Genomic DNA, 22,876 nt, shown 5'->3' on the forward strand with positions numbered 1-22,876 from the left:
GAATTTATATGACAGATACAATAAATTTGTAGAACTATGTTAGGTATATATATCATTATTAAGTAGTTGAAATAAGTTAAAAACCTCAATTATTATTATATATCATACCATAAATTATAACTTTAAACCACTATTACAAATATTTAGTTATTTAAATTCGAGAATATTCTGATTGTTTAAGTTCTATTTGTTCTAGCTGGATAGTTGGTACTGAAATTGATTACGTTTACTTAACTAATCTTCTGAAATTCAAGAATTATACAGGACTATAAATCATAACTTTTTTTAGAGTCCAATGAGTAAAAGTAGGAATTAAAATATTTAAGTAAAATTATTTCACTAAACAAATTAGTTCATTCAAAATAAAATGTATTCGAACTTATGTCGCTTTATTTTTACTCTAACTTTTTTAGTTTTAAATATTTATTTCAAATTAAAAAGCGTATTTTTAAATTAAGTACCAATTTATTAAATATTTATATTATTAAGTTTAATGTAATGAGTAATCAAATATAACATGTGAATTTTGAATATTGTACATGTTTTAAATAATATGTATACTTAAGTATTACTTAAATACTATAGTGTGTTTCACAATAAATATCCCTTTATGTTAGTGCACCAAGTGGTGATTTTTCGTTAAGGTTTCTAAAACTAGCACGTAAATACGGCGGGAAATTTAAAATTTAATACGTGTTTTTCTCAGACTAAATTTTGAGCCCCTGGTCTGAGTAAAAATTGCCATGTGGCGCTAATATCGAGAAACATTTGTTGTAAAACGCACTATAATAAAAAATATATACATTCAGAATTTTAAGATTAAATATAGTCAACATATTTATAATTTAAAACACAATTTAAAATAGTTGTAGTAACATCTGGTTTATAATAATTCATCTTTTTATTTATCTCCCTTCTTCTTCTTCTTTATTTGTAAAAATTATATCTCAATTAAATTATTTTAATAGATAGTTAAGTATTTCTTTTAAGTCTATTTATAAATGTTCAGACATTTTTAATACATTTCCAATTTGATTTTTAATAATATAAAAAACAAAAAAAATGCATAGGATAATGTAACATTTATATTTTTAGTATCATTATTATCTAAAATCAGCGTTTCGTTTGTCATACTATTGTATGAACAAGAATGCACTGAAAATCTGATAAAAGATATTCTCAACAAGAAACTATTCAACCAAACTAACTAGATACGGAGTATCGGAACAAGAGAATTTCTGAATTGCGGTATCCTATAGTTATTTGAAATCCACCATTTTTAATCTTGCTGGAATACTATAGTGTTGTTGTACTGATTTTTCTCCGAGTTTCCAGACGTCATTTCCAATATAGTATCTCTGAGAGAATAATATGCTTTGGCGTACAGTGCAATAAAATATGTGAAAAGTTAAATATATAAATGACGCTAATGGGCAGAGGTATGAAATCGAAAGTTTTTACACAATTACACACGAATCAACTCGTATAATAATTTTGAAATTATGAATATAAAACTTTTTAGTAAATCATTTAAATTGTATGGAACAAAACTTTTGGATCGCATATAGACATACATACATCGCATTTTATTCAATTTACAGGATGTAAAATATAACAGAAACAATACAACTTTTGACATTATTTTTATTCATAGCTAATTCTGAATTCATTCATATTAATCTTCTATTAATCAAATTTTTATAATATAATGATAAAAATTGTTAATTTTTGTTTAAATCTCCAATTTTGTTGAAATTTTAATTTAAAATGTCAATAAAAATAATTTGTATGCATTTTTGATATTCTTAAGTTATAAGAAAATGTATAAGGAATCTTATATTATATGTTTCAAGCTTTTGATCGAACAAAACAAATTTTTATCGACATGCATAAAAAATTATTTAACTTATAAAAATGTTTAAATTTCAAGCGTCTAATAATATAGGTTACAAAGAACCAAAAACAACCAAATATTAATGTGTGTTACCTAAATATTGATTTTGTTTTCGATATTTTTGAAAGTACCTTCTGTGAATTTCCTATTTTCTACCAACTAAAATAAATATTCTACCAGAAACCACCCTCATTTTAAAATTGTTAAGCATTTTATGCATTTTTTTATGCTACAAAATACGATGACAGCCACAAACAAATAAAATAAAAATATAATATCATTATATAACCGATACGTTCATCGCTCATTCGAAATCTAAAATGTTTGTCCCATTTTTTTTTTTTTTTTTTACCAAATATATATTCATTTGTAAATTATTTAAATTATTTAAGTTTTATAATTTTTGATATCATGAATAAAAACATATATTACTATATAAGGCTGAAATTACCTGAATAAATACCCAAATTGAATCTTAAATATAAATTATTGTATTTAAAAATTAAAAGGTTATAATGTTATAATGGTTATATTGTTTCAAATATTTAAATAAATATATTAATGACTTATTAACCGTAGTTCATATTATCAGAATTGTATTATTCTCTAAAGGATTTTATTGCATAGATAATTATAATTATCGTAGACTAATTAATTATGTTCATAATAAATGGCAATGACAAACATGGAAATTGGAAGGCGTACATTAATACATTTTCAAAAACCATAATCCTGACGGATTATAAATCAAGTAAACAAATTTGAAGAGCTCACCGTTCTCGATAAATAGCTATAGCCATTTTTCCCACTCAACTTACAATTTCTTTTTTTTTAATATTAATTTCATTCTTATTAATCTTCCGCCTTCTTCTTTGAATAGTGTCCCCTGAGAGAATAAACTTGCGGCAATGTTGATGTAATTAATATAAAACTCACAGTTAATATTTATTTAATTACGGGACCAACTCAACAGTTTACTATTTCTTTTTTTCCATTACCTCATCTATTTCTGATCCTCTTGTTATTCTCACACAAATATCATACACTCCTATTAATTCATTTTCACATTTTACATTTATTTTAAAAATAATAATACATATTAAATATTATTATTATTATTATTATTTAATATTTTTGAATATTTGTTAAAATAATTATAAAATTCTTCTTGGCAGGCATACGATGATAATACAATGTTTACAATTATGTACATTTTAATACATTTTTAGACACTTAATTATTTAATTATAATAATTAACGAATCAAACAATATACATAATTATACATTAGTAATAATTTATATACATTTCACTCTTTTTAAAATGTCAAATTGACAGATAGATAATGTAATATACTACATACATATTACATAAACAATTCTAATTTATTCGTGGTATAATTAATCTTATAATAACCACCGTCATTGAATTTTGTGGGGACCAATAATATTTTATAGGAGAGCCTATAAATATTATAATTTTTAATAATGTATTTATTGCATTGATCAAATATGGTAGTATAGAAATAAACCATTAAAATAAATTTATTTTTTATATTTATGATTAATAAAATCATTTAACTAGCAGCTATAAACTATAACGTATATTATTAATAATGTGTATAAAAAGTTAATATACTGTAAGGCAGGCAATTAATAAATAACCCACTTGATTATCTTTTACTCCAACAAAACTCATTGCAATGACTAAAAGCAATTAAAAATTAATTATTATCAGATAGTTTATGAACTACTTTTGATTTTGTGTAATATGACATGGACCATCATAAAATTGTTTTGAGTTTTTCGATGCAATAATAATTTATTCACTAAATAAATTTGGTGTTTGCATTTGAAGTTTAACTTTTACGGCAGAAAAATATTCTCAAAAATATATGTGGAAAGTTATACAATTCATTAGAGTTTAAATTGAAAAACGTAAATCCCTGAGAAACCCAGAAAAAAACTTTCAACTTCGACACATTTTTTCTTTTACAGCCCATCAATTTACGCCACACTCAATTTAAACTCGAGCACATTGTAAACTCTAAACCTTTACACACGTTACTAATAACATTCAAATGGATGAAGGTTTTTATTCCAAAAATGAATTTTTCAATTCTCCTTTTATTAAATGAATTAAAAAACTTTTCCCTAGAAAAAAAAATATGAAATCTATTTTTATATATAGCCATCTTTCAGATGCAAAATGAAAACTTTTCCACATCAAGAACAAAACAAATAATAATAAGTTAAAATATACCTAACTATAAATATTCGAATCCAGTTAATTTACGATGAGTCCCAAAAGTACTATACAAATGGTTGTAGTAAAAGTTATCACAAAAACAGTAAAAGTTGAGTAATCTTAATAAAACGTACACAAGGATTACATTCTATAAGACCTTTAAAAAAAATAACCAAAATATTACTACATCTGTAATGTTATAATCAAGCTTAAAAATTATAAGACGATCAACTTTTGTTTTAAAAATATTTTTTTTTTAACAAATTTATAACACCAGAGACCATTGGGTGTAGTGTTTCAAAAACTATATTATTTAATTTAATCGATAAAATGTGTATGTATATACTATTTAAGACAATCAGATTTCATACACCACGGTGTAATAAATCCATGCATGTGTATTGTTATTTATAACAAAATAATAAAGATTTCGTAATAATTTAAAATGTAACTACTTATTTAAACAGAAGAAACTAGATATATTCAAAGCACAGGGACATGATATATACGTAATATTATAATTTTGTAATATTAAAAAAAAAATCTTTAGTGTTCCCAAAAATGTTATTATTATATATTTAATCACAATCGATATCAAGGTATTATAATGATTTATATTTGAATCCGATTAACATAATATTATACATATATTATATAATTGTGTGTGTGTGTGTGTGTATCTTTCTATATGTGTGTATATATATATATAAAAATTCAGGAATAATTTGTTTAATTTAAATACTCAGTGATTTTCATGAATCTGCATAAAAAAAAAATGTTTTGTGTATGTACCATATTATATTATAATGACATAAAGATATATACAAAAATAGACATTTTGATTTAGTTTCATTGATATAACAACTGTAACAAAATGTATGCAAAAGACAAATATTTCAATATTTAAGCCCAACATGCATATCTCACGTATTCCTTATTTCAATAAAATTAGATCAGCTTAATAATTGATAAGATACAATCTTTCTATAATTATGTAGTCCTAATAGTGTATATTATGAATACTTTATTTAATTATACAATAAATTACCCATATAAAGATTGATATATTATATGTTTATTATTTCGGTAAGTAATAAAAAGCAATTATTTTTTTATTCCCAATTAAAGCTTCAAAATATATTTAAAATGAATTTCTAATAATAAAAAAAAATAGTTAAATAGTACCTTGATCGACGAGTTGTTGGATCTTTCATAACCATAACTTCAGTTATCTCTCCAAACTTACTGAAGTACTCTCTCAATGATTCTGAAACAAATAAATAAATAACCACATTAGTTTACGAATAGTAGTTTAATAATAATACACTAATAGTAATTGACTTTTATACTTTAACGATAACAAAACCACCGTAAATAAGAAAAATCAATAAATATTTTACTTTTGTGATATTAAATAATAGGTTTATGAATTTTGTGTGTGATATGAATTTATGAACTTGAGTTTTCTCACACCAAAATACTAACTAATACGTATTTAACCTTTTATCAGGTATCTTTAAGTACATAAATAAACATAAGCTTTGTATCATAATTTATAACATAAAAAAAATAAAGATATTTACCATTACCAATTTATATAACGCTGTCATTTTTAAACAAGTTTAAATAAATAGGTTTCTAAAATTTTTTTGAAAAAATCGCGTTGTTTGTTATCTTTTAACCCATCTATACTCATCCTAAGACCAGACAACCTTTCAACTTTTCTCTTTTAATACTTTAACAAAATTCTTCGATATAATAGTTTTAAAAGCAATTATTCTTATTTTCAACAAAAAACATCATCCTTCACACTTAATTTAGCTTCATGAACAAATACAATTTCTTTCACCAAGTACACTAACTAAATGTTTAAATTCAGTATCCTTTATTTTCCTTAAAAATTCCATTTTTATTCAAAGGTCATCTAGCTAAAATATTTCGTGTAATTATTTAAGAAACACACTATGTATGTTTGCTCAAAGAGTACTACCTACACACGTACAATATGTGTCTGACGTCAATGGTAGTAGGAGCCATAGGAAGGAAACACGTTCTCACTAATAAATCTGTCGGTGAAAATATTAGTACAAGAGAGTGGAATCTCGGAAGATACGGCAACATTTTTCTCACATTGAAAACGTATATAAATACTTTACATTCCCAATAGATTCGTATCATTATAGTTACACGTGAACATATCTCTTCAAAACCTTTTCCTCCTATTATCATCGCTCACCCTCAGTCCATTCACCCATCTCACCCCACTGTACATCAACCTGTCCGCGTCGAAGCTTTCGTTGACGATGTGTACACGACACCTACATGAAGTTGCCACCCACGCATTGGTTCCAAAATTATCCATAGTTCCCATTCATCCAAAAACAAAACGTAAATTTTATATAATATTATGATTATAATATATAATGGTTATGTAAATTACAGTTTATAAAAAATCACCTTTACCACTGCATGGTAAAATTACAGATCAAGATGTCAAATATTTTGCTTTTTTAAATATTTATTGATTGACTGAACCTATAAATCATTTTTATTTAAATTATTATAAATCCTATCTTCTGCTGCTATAATTAGCAGTATTATTGAATATATCGTAAGAATATAGAATTCTGATTAGTGATTATTTAATATTATTTTATTTACATAATAGGTACGTTTAAACAACAATACTACTCAACTATATTACTATGAATTATGTTTGCTATTACATTTTTATATTAATTAATAATAATATAGACCTTAATAATGGTTTTAAATTTTAATAGAAATAAATTATTTACTTTAAGAAAATGTTTATTTATGTACATTTTTTAATTTCTTATGACAAAATATCAAGCTTTTCACTAGTTAATAATTACGCCAATACTCCTCCAGCGTGACACAAACATTACGTCACGAAATAATATTATTCCGATGTTTAGTTATTATATGATAAGCGACGAATGTTCTAGCAGAAAAAAACGACGGTGCACGTAAAATCTGTAGATTAAATCACTAAAAAAATATTATACCTATAACGATATTATATTTGTATTTAAACTAGTACTTATGATATACCGACAACGCGTTCTACGATATAACATGATAATATTTATTCTGCTTTACTTTAGATAATATTATGCTGGATGTAGTCATCAATTACATTTATCACAAACCACAATTAGACCATGATAATTTTTTCAACAGTGGTCGGACGGTGTGCGCGAAAATACACATTCACCCCTTTGCCACTTACAGATTATATAACATTTTGACAAAATATGTATTAGTCGAAAAACTAACACACACATATTATAATAATATGAGTACCTACCGGTGACTATATAAATTCTAATGAGTTTTCTGAATTTAAAATCGATACTAGCCGACCTACAGCAATAAAAAATAAAAAATTGAGCTGCTCACAAATTTCCAAAAAAACTTACTGTTTTTATACACTTGTATACTTGACAAAATGTAACATAATGATAACTCTCGCAATAACCAGTATTGGGTATTTTGATGGTTTTTCTAATGAATTAAAATTCTGGTCATTTAACGGTTTTTAACTTTTTATTATTTACTTATGGCATATGTATATGTAGAAAATAATATATTATACGTCAAAATTAATAAATGCAGTAATAAGTACTTTATTCATATTAATTATTATTTCTGTCCAATAGATTATGACGCATCGACGCATTTTTAAATATATACCTGAACGATGGATTTCAGCTCACTTTTAATTTTGTATTACTAAATTATTTGGTTTGAAAAAGAGTGATGATAGATAAATTTTTAGGGATTTTATTTTTTGTATCACTGTTGTAAAAAAAAAAAAGTTTATAAGTATATTCTTCAGTGCACGGGACATCGCTGATTGCATTGCGCATACAGACATTCAATCAGGGCGGTCCCGAAGGGGGTCTTGGTGGGTGTCTCACCCCCCTATCCCCCTCAAACGAAAACACCAGTCGGCAGTCGGACTTGTTTCATTATAACCTAGAAGGACCTAATTTTACTTACGAAAAACAAATATTACATATTTCGTAAATACAGTGTATATAGTATAAACGGATAAAATGTATATAACTACTTATTATGTAATATAAAATATTATTATATTTACATATAATTAAATTGTCAATTTAAAGAACGTGCGACACTGACACGTTGGCAGTTGACACACCACACTGAAATTATAAATTAATATTAATATTAATTATTATAGTAAATATTAATAGTTCAATAGTTGGTTGTTGACATTTAGCTACGATCCTGTTATCTTTAATCTGTTATTGGATTTATTTTTCACTGTAAATGATCTAAAAATAAACTGAAATTACTACATTTTCCGTGAATGTTGATAGTCGCCAGTCGGTAAATCATCATACAATACTAAGGTACAGCCAATAGATGTATTGTATGATTCATCATGAGATTATTATTATAGTTATACTACTTACTACAGTCCATATTAGTTAAATCTTAAATCGCAATCGAAATTTTTTTTCTTTATATTTTATGAGTGAAGATTGACGACTGTGTAAACGTGTAGTGTGCATTTGTTTTATATTTTTTTAAATAATAGACACTTGCGTTCAGGGCTGTCTCAAAGGGGGGTTTTAACTTCTAAGGGGTGTCCCACCTCCAAGTAAATATGTATATATCAGTTGGCATATTGATACATTAAGTATTTGAGTAGGCACTTGCCAAATTATAATTTTTTTTATACAATTTTAAATAATTTTGTAAATACTACTAAGTACAAATATGACGGCATAATAATTAATTAATAGGTATATTATAATTTATAATAATGATGAAGGTATATAAGTTAATTTTCCGATTACAAACTGTCCAACACAAATACTATAATACAATTTAAATACTAAAATATAGTTCGTTAAATAATTTAAAAAACTCAAATTTTGATTTTTCAAATAGAAAAATTAAATTTTTTAAGTAAGTTCAATTATTATTTTAATTAAATTTAACTTATGTTCAAATAGTTAAGTTTTAATTAAAACCAGTTACCTATTTTTTAAATTATTATTTTCTATTTGTTAAATATAATATCATCGTAAAAGATTAACTCCTAAACGATATAATTCTAATGCCACAACTCAAGCTGAATTCACAATGCATCTATTTTATAGAAAATAATTTAAAATGGTTTTCGATACTCTGTTGAAACTAACAAATGAAAATTAAAAATCATGTATTTCTTCTATTCAACCATTATTTACTTTATTGTCTCAACCGTTTAATAAAAGCAATATTATATTATGTTACCAGACAAATTATAATAGTTTTGTAAATACACAACAATGTTATACATTTTGTTATTGAAAATATTTTATTGTAGTATACTTGTGAAGTTGTGAAGTTATTATCAAAATATATTAATATATATATAAAAGATAGTAAAATGGAGAACATAGTGAACTATCTAAGAATTTGTAATATTGTGTAAAATATGTTTTTTGATTACTCTATGTATGTAATCTGTAGGTAGCAAATAGTTGTCGAGCGAAGCGAGAAAAATTGAGTTAATGCACATTAATGCATCTCACCCCCCCCCCTTTATTATTTTGTTCGGGACGGCCCTGCATACAGTGGAATAATATATTATATAAAGGAACAATAAACAAAAGATTTCAAGTGACACGCCACTCGCGGCCCACGGGGATTTCCGATTGCATTTAATAATGATATATTATGCATATTATTTGAAATACTAATTTATCAACACAACAATAATATTATTACGAACAAAATAATATGGACAATACTCGTACATCCACCATACGCTGCAGGCCGTGACGAAGATTATTATTTATTTTAATATTGAAATAAAATTATGTTTCCAGGCAGTCGTTGAAGGAAGAAATATTATATTGTTGAATTTTTACTCCATGGATATAATATGTACAAAACTAAAATCGTTTCAAACAAAAACCATTCCAATAAAATATTTTATCATACTATTGCTCCGCCGCCGGCGAAACGTCCACTGAATATAGGCTTGGGGAACGCATAAAAACATATGTGATGGCATTTCGACATGAATTGATGTGCATATAGTATATTTTATTAAATTAGGTATAGTCTATAGTATAGACTACACCATATAGATGCTATATAGTGTTGCCCGTGACTTCTGAGGGGGAGGAGTACCGCGAATCAAGTTTATTAAAGGCGGTCTCTAAATTTGGTATCAAGTATTTTCGCTGTTTGTTATTTTCAAAAGATGGTCTGTGTGATATGCATAAGATATGTGGAGAGTGACATTAGTAATTAACCTAATTTGAGGATTTTATTTTGTAATATGTGACTTTTTACCCCATATCTGTTTACTTTACATACAATAAAATAATCTTCACGGCTTTAATTTGTGTGAAATTTAATAAAATAATATGTTTAATATGTATGTGAATATCTTAATAACGACCGCTCGCCCTGTATCCCGGTTATGAGTTGACGAAAACTGATTGTATACGATCAGCGAAACGGTATCGACAGCGATTGTTAAACCCACCAGTTTTTATGCCGGTACAGCCGAATTTCGACCAGGTCCGTACCACATCAGTTTAACATCACCTAATTATGTACAGATTTTACCATTGGTGGCTGCAGATCCGATTTAATTGGTGACGCACAAATGCATATGAAATTTAATTTAATTAAATAAAAAATTGACACGGCACAATAACAATAACTTATGTACCTACTCGCTTATATTATGGAATACGGATTCCAGACTAAAATGTTGTTCTCGAATTCGAGTGTGACATATTTAAATATTTTAAACAATTTTGAGATCGCAAAATGTCGAGCGTCCCCACGGCCCATACACGTACTAATACATTGGTATTTGGTAAATTATATTTATCAATTTTTCCACTTACAGAAACCATACGTGTCGCAAAATTGTTCTATGTAATGAAACATTGCAGTATTTAAAGAATTTAACTTAAAACATTATAACGATTTATACTTCGTTCACCGATAGAATAGATAATTTAGAATATGATCATATATCGCATATGACGATTGACGAATGTATAATGACGAGTGCACGGGTTACTGCCTTATCTTTTAAACCACTACTCTGTTTCCCATCGACATTCGTCGATCAGTTATCATAGATGGCGCTGTGGTAGGGAACAACTAGTTTTGGTTTTTGGTGCAGACGCGCAAGTGCCCATGAGTTTACATCCTAATTAAGAATAACTTAAATACTAAATAGTAAATATATAATATGTATGATGTACCAAAATAATAAAATATATTAACAAGGTTAAAATACAGTATTATATTGTGAATAAATTATCAATTATTAATATTTTCTTATTTTCCGTATATGATGACTATATTAATTATCATAATACTACCTATACAAGAAAGAGCGTGCTAATTATATGCATCGCCCTACTATTGAAACCGGTTCCTCAATGGTAGTGTCACGTGCGAGTCCTTAGAAGAAACAATATTTTTATCGTTAACTTATCATCATAAAAACTTTAAAATTAAATGAGCTTTGTTAGTGTGTTCACAGATTTACGTTTATCCATCATAGAATGTTATTAATTTATTTTCTATATATAATCATTAGACAAATAAAACGTATTTATTTTATACTATTATTATTATTATTTTTTTCACAAATATTGATTATTGCATATACGAACTACGAACAAATTGAGTATCATATGCGATGACCGCCATTCTAATGTACTATAATTGTGGCAGCGATGCACAATAGGAAATCGAAATTATTGTTTTCATTTATTTTACTAGTCTTATACGGATACGCTGAATAACTGTATGTATATTATTTAATATATAAATACAATTATATTGTGTATATCAATGGTTTCGTCTCGTTACACCGATAATGTACTCCCAGAAGAAAGATAATAAAACTATTATATTTGTTAAGATTGTTCAGTGTACTTATTGTTATAATGTGCACCTGTATTATATTTATATATACAGAATACAGATACGTAGGTTAAATTAGTCAAAACCTAATTAACATAATGAATCCTATAAAATGTGTCGTTTTTAGATTGTGTACGAATAGAAAATCTATATTATCATTTAGTTAATAATAATAAATTATGAGTTGTTTTGTTTAAGGCTTTGATAATTTTATATAGAAGTTGTTATAACAGAAAAGGAGTGAAAACGTCCAAACTATAGGTACACACATTATAATTTTAGTTTTGGTTTTTCGTTATCAGTTTATGGCTTATGCTCAACAAACTGAAACTAGACTAAATATGGAATTAAAATTAACAATACGTAAATAGGATTAAATTTTGAAAAAGTTTGAGCGTTCTTGCGGCTATTCCATATCATATTATATTATATGAATATTTTTAATAATTGGAAAAACCTAAATTTTAGACATAGATCATTAGAATAACGAATTTTAAGTTTCGTTCAATACAATTATTTGTTCCACAGACGCGTTTTTTCGTCCATCCGGCAGTGTACGCAAAAAAATAATATATATATTTTAAAATATTCATAAGCGCGATTGACTGCCACGCAATTAATTCAATCAACAACTGCTGTGTTTCCATTATTATAACAAATAGCCGCCGGTATGTAATGTATTTAGCGGAACGAATAATTGTCACAAAACAATAATCGAACGGTAAAGGACATAAAAGTATAATAATAATAATAAATATTAAAATGAACAATAATCGTTTCTTGAAAATCGATTTCGGGGAAAAACATAACACCAAAATACCAGGAATTACGTCTGAGTGGTTGGGGAGGTGGTAAATTGGACTTTTCGGAATCCGAACGACGCCGCCACTGCCTCCGAGAACGAACCATCAGGTATCGGTCGATAAATAATAATATTAATATATAATATGCACGTGCACAATCCGGCCACGACTACGTCATATTATTATTACGGTGAACGCGTGTTGTGTTTCGAGAAGCAGAGCACGGCGTGATCGGCTGTCAGGTGGATAATGACTTTTTTTTAAATTTTAATAGCTTCCAATAACTAAATTAATACAAGAGGATAATAATATTATTATAATATTACTCAATATTATATAGATTCGGAGATCGAAGCAAAAAAAACGCAGAAAAACCTCAACGATTTCAGAATTAAAAGAAATGATTCGATATATATATATATGACGATATCGACTGATTATGTTATTTATACTTTTAATTATTTTAATTAATATTTAATATTAAATAAAACTATCAATTAACAAAATAAAATAAAAACTAACATTAAGAATGCAGTCTTACTAGGAAATTGTTAATTCTGAAAAAAGGTAATTATAAATTACTATTTTCCATTTAATAAGCAACAATAAATATCTTTTTATATTTTATTATTATTGTTTTCATTGTCATAAATAAAAAATACGTATGTGACCATCGGTTAAATAAAAAAAACTTTACTAAACTCCTACATAACTGATTTTGAGTGTAAATTTTTACTCGAAAAATTGATAATTATTTGATAATTAAAAATAATTAATATACATACACCATTGTTGTATAATATGTATATGTTTTTATAATTAATGATTTTCAAGATATTTAAATATTTTGTTATTAAAATATTGCAATTTTTATAAATTGTATTACGTAATAATGTTATAATAATATATAATGTCATGTATTATTTATAATACATTACAAAGAAAAATTCTAAGATATCAATGGTTAAAATAAAAAATCATTCAAGTATGAAAAATCGAAATAATTATCATTTATTATTTATTATTTTTTTTTTCCTGATTACAAAAACAAGATTGGATAAAAATAATTATTTTTGCTATAAGTATAAAAAAAATATTTATACGTTTGTTTCAAAATCTGTGGTTCGATATTTCATTATAATATTATGCTGTATTTGCATTTCTGAATTTCACGTCAGAGCTGTTTACTATATTATTTTTTTAATACATTTATAACATACATAGTGTTTGCACTAGCTTTTTTTCCGTTCATACTATTTACGATTAATACTATTGTATGGCATTTTAAGTTTGACATATTTGATTTTGGGTTTTCTCGTAGCCTAATGTGAATCTAAAATGGAATTGTATAATAATATTTTATTGTTTGATTTCCCAAGACGGTTCGCACGACATTGTATTTCGCTCCATACCGTTTCTTTTGCCAAACCGATGGGGCTACTTTGACGAAACTGAAAAGCGGTCGACAACTACATTTGAAGATGGTAATTATTATTATTTCGCGTTATTAAAACGTAGTATAAGTCTTCTTCGTTTTTACAAAACGTATCCATTATTATTCCAATATTTATATTAGGCTTAGTATTTTTCGAAAAAAGTTGAAATTATTATGTTAATGTATTATGATATAATTATGGCTTTAAGTTAAGTACATCAGGGAATTCGACGAGTTCCAATTTATAAATTGCATTTGAAATTCAAAAAAAAACTTGAAGGTCTGGTGAAAAATAAAAATAATATGTTCTTTGCCACCCTAAGTAATACTTCCGCGTTTCACTGGTATATCGTAAAATGTATAGCTTCTTAAACATTCATTTTGAACCGATACCTATAGAAACAACTTAATATTTTTTTTTCAAGAAAATCATAAAAAATATATTCATATTGAAAAAATATATATAACTCGTTTTTATCGTCTTAAATACGCGCAACGATGACAATTTCAAGCCAACGTTGTGATCTATTTTTTTACGACTCCATGTTTACGAACTGTTTATTTAAACGTATTATGTAATACGGTGCTTTTAACAATATTTGTGCATACAATTAATGATATAAATCCGAAAGTTTTGTAGAATTATTTTTTTTAGTCAAAAAACGTAAATTGGTTCACGTATTATATGTTTTTATCCTTGTACACCTACGATATAATATATGATATATACTTGAATATATTATTATTTTCCAAGTGGAAGTTTTTTTTATTACACACATACATGACATAAACTCTATGTAATCTCGCCCTAAGGCCACCGTCACGCGTTGTTTTTATTTCGTTATAATAACTGCGACATTTTATGCGAATTGAAATGGATTATATAATATTATTATAATGTAAAGTGTTTACACAGTGAGAGACAGTGTGTTCCCACGCAATTTACGTTATGTGCGAGAAGAGGACACGATGTTATTTATTTCGATTTAGTGATCAAATCAAAACATGAAGTGGTGTTTTTCCGACTTTTAACTTTATGCTATACAAAGTATTGTATTAGGTTGGACCAGTCCACTATGCAGTATGTTTTATGATTTTGAACCTGCGTAACCGAATAACAGAGAAAAGAAAAACATGCTCGTGGCAATGCATACACTACGCTCACACACGAGTTTAATGGATAATAATATTGCATTTGATAATTGAAAATAAATAGTTTAAAGATTTTAAGAAAAATCCGTCACAAAATGAATGAGCACGCGTTTTATGAGAATAAAATAATATTATGATATTATATATTTATATGATATAACGATATTATAAACACACCGTTGCGGTGAACCTAAAATATGTAAATATATTATACTGAAGTATACACGTATGATCGTATTATGAGTAAGCAACGCAGTGACATGCAGCCAACAGCGCACGTTTATCGAATATACCAAATTAAAATACTACACGTATACTGTATAGTGGTGTAGTGGACGGTTGACGGAATAAACGAAAAGTATTTATATTAAAAGTGGTTATTAAACAACGAGGAGGAATAGAGTGTATCACGTAAAAATGAATAAAAAGGTAAATCAGAAAAAAATTACCGTTACTATATTATTTTTTGTTGTCGGGGTGAAATTATTGTTCCACGCACAAACCCCCCCCCCCCAAAAAAAAGTATATTTATTATATCAAACTCATGCGTCTGTATATATTGTAATATAATAATAATAATAAATCGGGGTTAAAGCTTTTGGGCGTGCGCGATGTTACGTTTAAATGGACTTAACGGGTAACAAATCATAAACGCGCTGGGACAAACTCACACATATTATGCATGTAATATATACGATATATATACGATATATATATAAATATATATATACGGATAAAGGTATCGCGATTTTTATTAACAAGGGCCAGTGAGGGAGGGAAGGTGATATTTATGTGCGACACATACGAAGTATACAACGTTTGTGTGTGTGTCCCCCTCGTGGTTTCATCCGTTTCACCCGTGCAGGCGTACATTATATATATATATATAATGTGTATGGTATATCTATATTATGGCGTAGAAGCAGTTATTCCGAATTAGACGCCCGTCCGATGGGTTACATTTTTCAATTCCGGAAAGGATTTTTTTCTATCCCTCTTCAGTAGTCGGCGTAAGCGGGATCCCTTTGGATCATTTATCATCCCTTATCAGTCTTTCCGGAAAGCGCGCGCGCGCTAGTTTGAACAAAAATTTTCTGCGATTTTTCATTCGCAATAATCGTGATAATAATAATAAATTATAATATAATTATTTTGTCATCATTGTTATCAAAAGCATTAACTGATGAATGCGTACAAGGAATGCACAGTACATTTTGTAGAAACGAAGAAGTGTTATTCTTGTTGATATAGAGTCGACAAGATACCTTGTTAGATTGATAATAGTTGTATTAGTAATTTAGTATGATCCAAATCAACTATCATTATAATTATAAATATTATCATTTTAACAACAAAGGTGTGTAAAGTTAATAATGCATTTTATTAATTATATCAAAATAATATTATCATAGTGAAAATACTTCAACAATCCATACATTTTGTGATAACAATACATATTAGAACCATGATGATAATTAATTTTGTACCATTGACCATACTAATACAACTATTATCAACCCAACAAGGTATCTTGTCGGCTCTATATTAACAAGAATTTTGTCAATCTAACATAGAATTTTATCTCTATGAATGTGATTTTTTTGAGTGATAATGTATACAATTCCTATATTAATATATGAGCATTTATTGAGTATACTTAATGAATGTTACGAGGTAGCCTTAACTACTTTGTCACCTAAATTTGAATATATCCTCAACATTGGCGTAGCCAGGATATTTTTAAGGAAGGGGGGTTAATAAAATAAAATAAATCTACAACCGTGCAGGTAAAATAATAAAATAATTGAATATTATAATGATTATTATCACCTGCAGTGTAGTCAATAACGTGAATTCGGCATAAAAAAAATACATTTTACCACAACCAAATCATTTTATTCCTATATTATCAACATTATATTTTTGATATAAATATGGCTGAGGGGGGGATTTAACACCCAAAATCCCCCTGGCTATGCCACTGATCCTCAATACTAAACTAAACCATGTTATGCAAAAGAACGATAGCTATTCTACTTGTTAATTAGTCAAATTGATAATCAATTTAAAACGAAATACACAATGTCGCATTAATTAAAAATGTATCATTTTGTAAAAACATAGTTAACTCTGGCTATATTATTTTTTGCGATATGGTAAATGAAAGAAATTAATATAATATTATTATTATATTCATTTTGATTATAATGATTATAATATTTTAGCTGAAACCAGAGCTGCAAGTTTCTCTGTATAAATGTAATACCTATTTATGTTTATGTTTATTATTGTTATTTTCTAAGATCAGTGGACATTTAACTTACTATTAATGATTCGAAATAAACAATTATAAACGCAACAAAATCAATCACTAATAAATATTAATTGCCATACGAAATCCGGACGTTATTCAAAACGAAATGGGATCGCGCGACTTCTGTCTGAATAAAATGTTGTAGGTACCAGGTTATACAGCAACGGGATTTACTATCGATAACCACAAATTAAATCCTAAAATTTAATTTCGTTTAAAACATTAAACGATAAAAAGAGAGAATCAGCGTGAGGGAAAAAAAGAGAGAGGAAAAAGTATTAGGAATTGCGCTCTGAATAGTAATAACAATATAATAGTAATCAAACGGTATAGTATTATTATATTATTGACGACTACTGATGACGAATAAAATATAGAAATAACGGCTCGAGAACCAGAAAGAAAAAATATTGTACCGGAATCAGCATCCTTGCACAGTAACTCACGGTAACGGGATTTCGTAGAAAAGTCATTTTTTTTCCTCGGCTCGCCGTACAATAACACATATCATGTACACCGCTCGCCCGTACATACATGCCCCACATATTTCACGGTGAGTTTGATATTAATTTTTTATTGGATTAAAGTTCCAATTATGATTTATGTGTAAAACGACGCACGATATATATATATATATAGTATAACTGCGTGTGTATATACTTATTTATGTGTGTGTACTATGTATGTGTGCGGGGTCGCGCCACGCGTTTCGCGTGTTGTGCTTACAAAGTTTTTCCACGTTCCAATTTTGCCGAAACATCATTAAACCCACACGCGCGCGTTCGTCGCTCGCGATATATATATAACAATATTTCTTCTCTCGATCAATTGGTCGGAGTGAGGACTGGTAGGAGGGTTGCAGTTAGGAAGAGTGATCGGTGGGAAGGGTGTTTTTTTGCCACCGTCATCGTTTAAATTCCAAATGCCGTCCGGAATATAGCTGCAGAGCACAGTCTCGTGCAGGCGGGTAGCGATGGGGTAGATATCATTTTCCGTGTTGTTCTTTTTCTCTGTCCGTCTACAGCCACGGGGGTGCGGTGTGGCAAGAGAAACTTTCCGTTGTCGTCGTCGGCGCCCCAAATAAACAAACGGACCGCCACCGTTGCCGCCACCTCGTCAAAATCGTTCGAGTTTCTCTCCCTCTCTTTAGATTTGTAGTCTCTCTCGCTATCTTTTTTTTCCTTTCACATGCGCTTTACCACCGCTGCTGCCTTCTAAACGAACCACAAAGTCACATCGTGTTTGCTTTCGATTTCGAATGGTATACGCTATGTACAACAACAATAATAATAATAATATATAATAAAATATTTTATCGAATTCGCAATAACGAAAGGCGATGATGCTCAAATGATGATACACGTCCATCCGCGGTGCAGCATTATAATATAATATTATATAAATACACGTGAGTGATATGAAACAATGAGTAGAAGATATTGTGCAGCCGAGAGAAGGGGCAAATAAAAGAGAACACCGCCATGGCTCGCTCACGAATTGAAATTACGTGGAGGCCGCTGCCTTTAATAAATGACCCGGTGTCGCTGTCGTATAAATTATGTCGGCTTTAATTGGACGGGTACGTATTTTTTTCCTTTCATTTTCTTTCCACGTCTTAATGGTGGTAGAGCGGGGACTAGTTTCATGCGACAGGTTAGTCTTGACGCCTAAATAACACAATAAAAATAATAATAATAACGAAATAAAATGCGATTTGCATCTTATTTACGGAGGTTACAGGCCATCACCATCGATAGAATACGCCAAGATGAGACACTCGAGTGAGTGCCGCTAGTGCCGGGTGTACCTGGGTATCCCCAACATTTTATAATAATTAGTGTCCTAAAATTGAAATCCTCCAGTTCGTATTGAAATTAATGTTAATAAAATAAAATTCATTTTTTTCTTAAATATGTGGTATATTCTAATATATTATATTAAATTTATGTGGAAAATCTTGGTATGACATAACAACTAAATATTGTACAAAATTATAAATTATAAATAAAAATTGAAACTATGTTTAAAATAGTTACTAGATTCAACGAAAATATTGCGTGCATCCCTTGAAATTGAAATTGAAGTCTGCGTACACTTATGCTAGTCGGCGACACCTCGCTTCGACATCAAGTGTGAGAAGCCGTATGTCTGACTACATCAAAGTGCGCGTTATATTATTTAATATATTCGTTTGATACAATAATAAAACATTTTAATCGAACGTTTTTGCGATTTACATAATATCGTAACATTATTAAAAAGTTATTGAAGATGTGTATGATCCGTTATTATGTATGATATTATATATTTATATTATACTATAATGTTACCATCATAACACGATGTATCGGTGGTTAACCTCCATATATCCTTAAATTCAAAAGATATTTTCCCTATCATTGTGTCGTAATAATGTTATTATTATTATTATTATTATTATTATACTCACGTCGTAACGCGTCACTCTTATATATAATAATATATATTAATAAATGCTATTAAAGTATATAATATATAGTATATAATAATATAATAATAAAATATATCTTATATACATCATTTTAAAATTTTGTTCGGAATTAATATTTCACAGAACCACACCCACACCTAGGGATAAAAGAAAAATAGTATTCAAAGCCGTTTAGTCCATGAATTTTGAACGCCAAATAAAATACGCATTTTAATAGAGAGGTCTTTTTGTAATAAAATATATTTTATTTATATATACAATATACATATAACATATTTATGCCTTATATATTTTGCTAACGAAATAGCAGTTTAAATATTTTAAAAGATTAACAACCGTGAAATAAAAGAAATAAAATTATATGTTTAATTTAAATATTATACAGCCAAGAGTAAAGCTGTATTCAACTTTAAGTTGTTCGTAATAGTTGCACTACTTAAAATTCATTTAATTTTTCTGTCACATTTCATCATAGATATAATAATATTATAAAAAAGTATCCGATCTGTATTACTTTAATGTTATACCATGTTTTCTTAATAACGTTGACGATGAAATATTCAACAGTAGGTGCGTTAGTTTGATTTTTGACATGCCGCCAGAACACCATTGACTAATAATAATTCAAAACATGTGTTCGTCTATTAATATTATGGTTTTTATGCTGCAGGTTCACACAAGCACCGGTACTTTAATGTAATATATGCGTAACATTTAGACGCCTATATATGAGTATTTTCCCTTCCCCGCCAACCTTGAATATAGATCGCTAGTAACACGCAACCGTCATCCATCAACTAACGGCCGATATTAAATCTTAGCTGACAAAAGAGGGTAAGGAAAAAAATGTATAATATTCTAATATATATTTTGCCGTCAAACTTTTTGACAAATACAACGAACCTATTTATTATATTAAAAAGTGTACGCGAAAAGTTCAAAACGGATCAGTGGAGTTTGAAAGACTTTCACTACCATCCCCGTCAGAACCGTTGACCATCATTATACCAGTACCAAAGGGAAAAAACGCGATACTGGTATTTTTGTAAGAACAAATAAAAAAAATGTCTTTAGTCTCTCAACTTATGTACTTTAACCGAACTACACTGTTTGTATTTACTGTTCGCATTTTCCTATACACATGCCAATTTAATTTAGTGATTTATTACGTTATATGATATAGTTTAATCACTATGCATATAACGATATTTATTGATCAATATATTTTTTTTCTAATGAATAATATTGTATGCTTATAAACATAAAAAAAAATTGTACATGCACTCCAATACACTTGTCCATATCTTATAATACATTTACAAATACCTCTGAACATATAATAAAATTAATTGATCGTTGAAAATGAAGCGATCAAAAATCAATCGACTTATCGTAATTATTTTGTATTTTATAGATAGAACTGGAATCATACACACTACCACGCAGTAATGCCGTAAAAATGGTAAGAATAATAACAGCCGTAAATAAATAATTTACGTTGTTAACTTTTTAAAAAAAACTCAAGGGGGGTTTTTAAAACTTGAGTAAAATAATAATACGAAAGACATAAATAACAAGTACTAGAAGGTATAACGATGATGCTATTAAGTGTATACAGACGGAATATGCGGTCCGATGATTTTTATTAAAACTGAAGATAAATAACGTTAAAAGTTAACAAACATTTTACCAGCGCGTGCAGCTATTAGCGTGAACTGGGATGGGCCGAAAAATAAATTGTTCGTTTTCTATATTATATTATAAACTATATACACAGTCGGATAGGACGTATTTTCACTTCAAAGGCAAGCGGTGACGACACATGCTGTTTTATGATCTCAGTGACGATCGTGAACTTTTCTTGAAACGGTGGAAATTATGTGTATTTCGTTTGTTTATGTTATTTTATAATATATCTCATTCGATTTAATGTTTTGTTATCTCTGCACGCTGATCTCGTTGCCGTATCGAGCAACATTATCGTCCGATACGACGATAATCACGTCCATTGGTATACGATTCGTTCGTAGACATTATAAATCCATCACGATTATAATATTGTACAATAATAACTATAACGAAGACAAATGGTGTATTTATTTTTAGGGATGTATAATGTAACACATAATGATATCAAATTCCAAGTATGCAATATATTATTATTATATTTATAGCCGAATTAAAATCGTATATACGCCGAATCACTCTGTATAATTTTGCATAATATTAGTTTTTGCTACGACGGCGTTGTGCATACAAACCGCACAAATGAATTTCTTGCCGTTATATCTTAACATCACCCAGAGCCGTACCAAAAGCAGAAGCGGCAGCAGTTGACCCTAAATTGATTTAACAGCTTATACATCTCGGGTATATTAATAATAAAGGGAGACATATTTGGCTGGTCCGACCGTTCATTAAATTCCTGTTACCCTCTTAGAATTACAACACACACACACACACACACACACACACACACACACACACACATATATATATATATATATACACGTGCGATTACTATGTGTGTGCAAAGATAATAATATTATAATACGGTGTGTGTGCGTTCGGTGTGGGTCGTAGAAATTTATACGTATTTACGAATTTACAAGACA

The 22,876-nt window shown here is 28.1% G+C and overlaps 1 protein-coding gene across 8 annotated transcripts in view; it reads right to left on the reverse strand.

Moving 5' to 3' along the window:
- LOC113554786 (RNA-binding protein Musashi homolog Rbp6) overlaps nt 1-22,876 on the reverse strand; it is a 377,023-nt gene that overhangs the window by 184,796 nt on the left and 169,351 nt on the right. For all 8 annotated transcript variants that reach the window (XM_026958766.1, XM_026958760.1, XM_026958764.1 and 5 more), the window contains exon 3: nt 5,326-5,407. In XM_026958766.1, the coding sequence (XP_026814567.1) occupies nt 5,326-5,407 (82 nt within the window). The remainder of the gene's footprint in view (nt 1-5,325; nt 5,408-22,876) is intronic.

Source organism: Rhopalosiphum maidis, chromosome 2 (genome assembly GCF_003676215.2).
Source record: "Rhopalosiphum maidis isolate BTI-1 chromosome 2, ASM367621v3, whole genome shotgun sequence".
NCBI classification, from domain to species: domain Eukaryota; kingdom Metazoa; phylum Arthropoda; class Insecta; order Hemiptera; family Aphididae; genus Rhopalosiphum; species Rhopalosiphum maidis.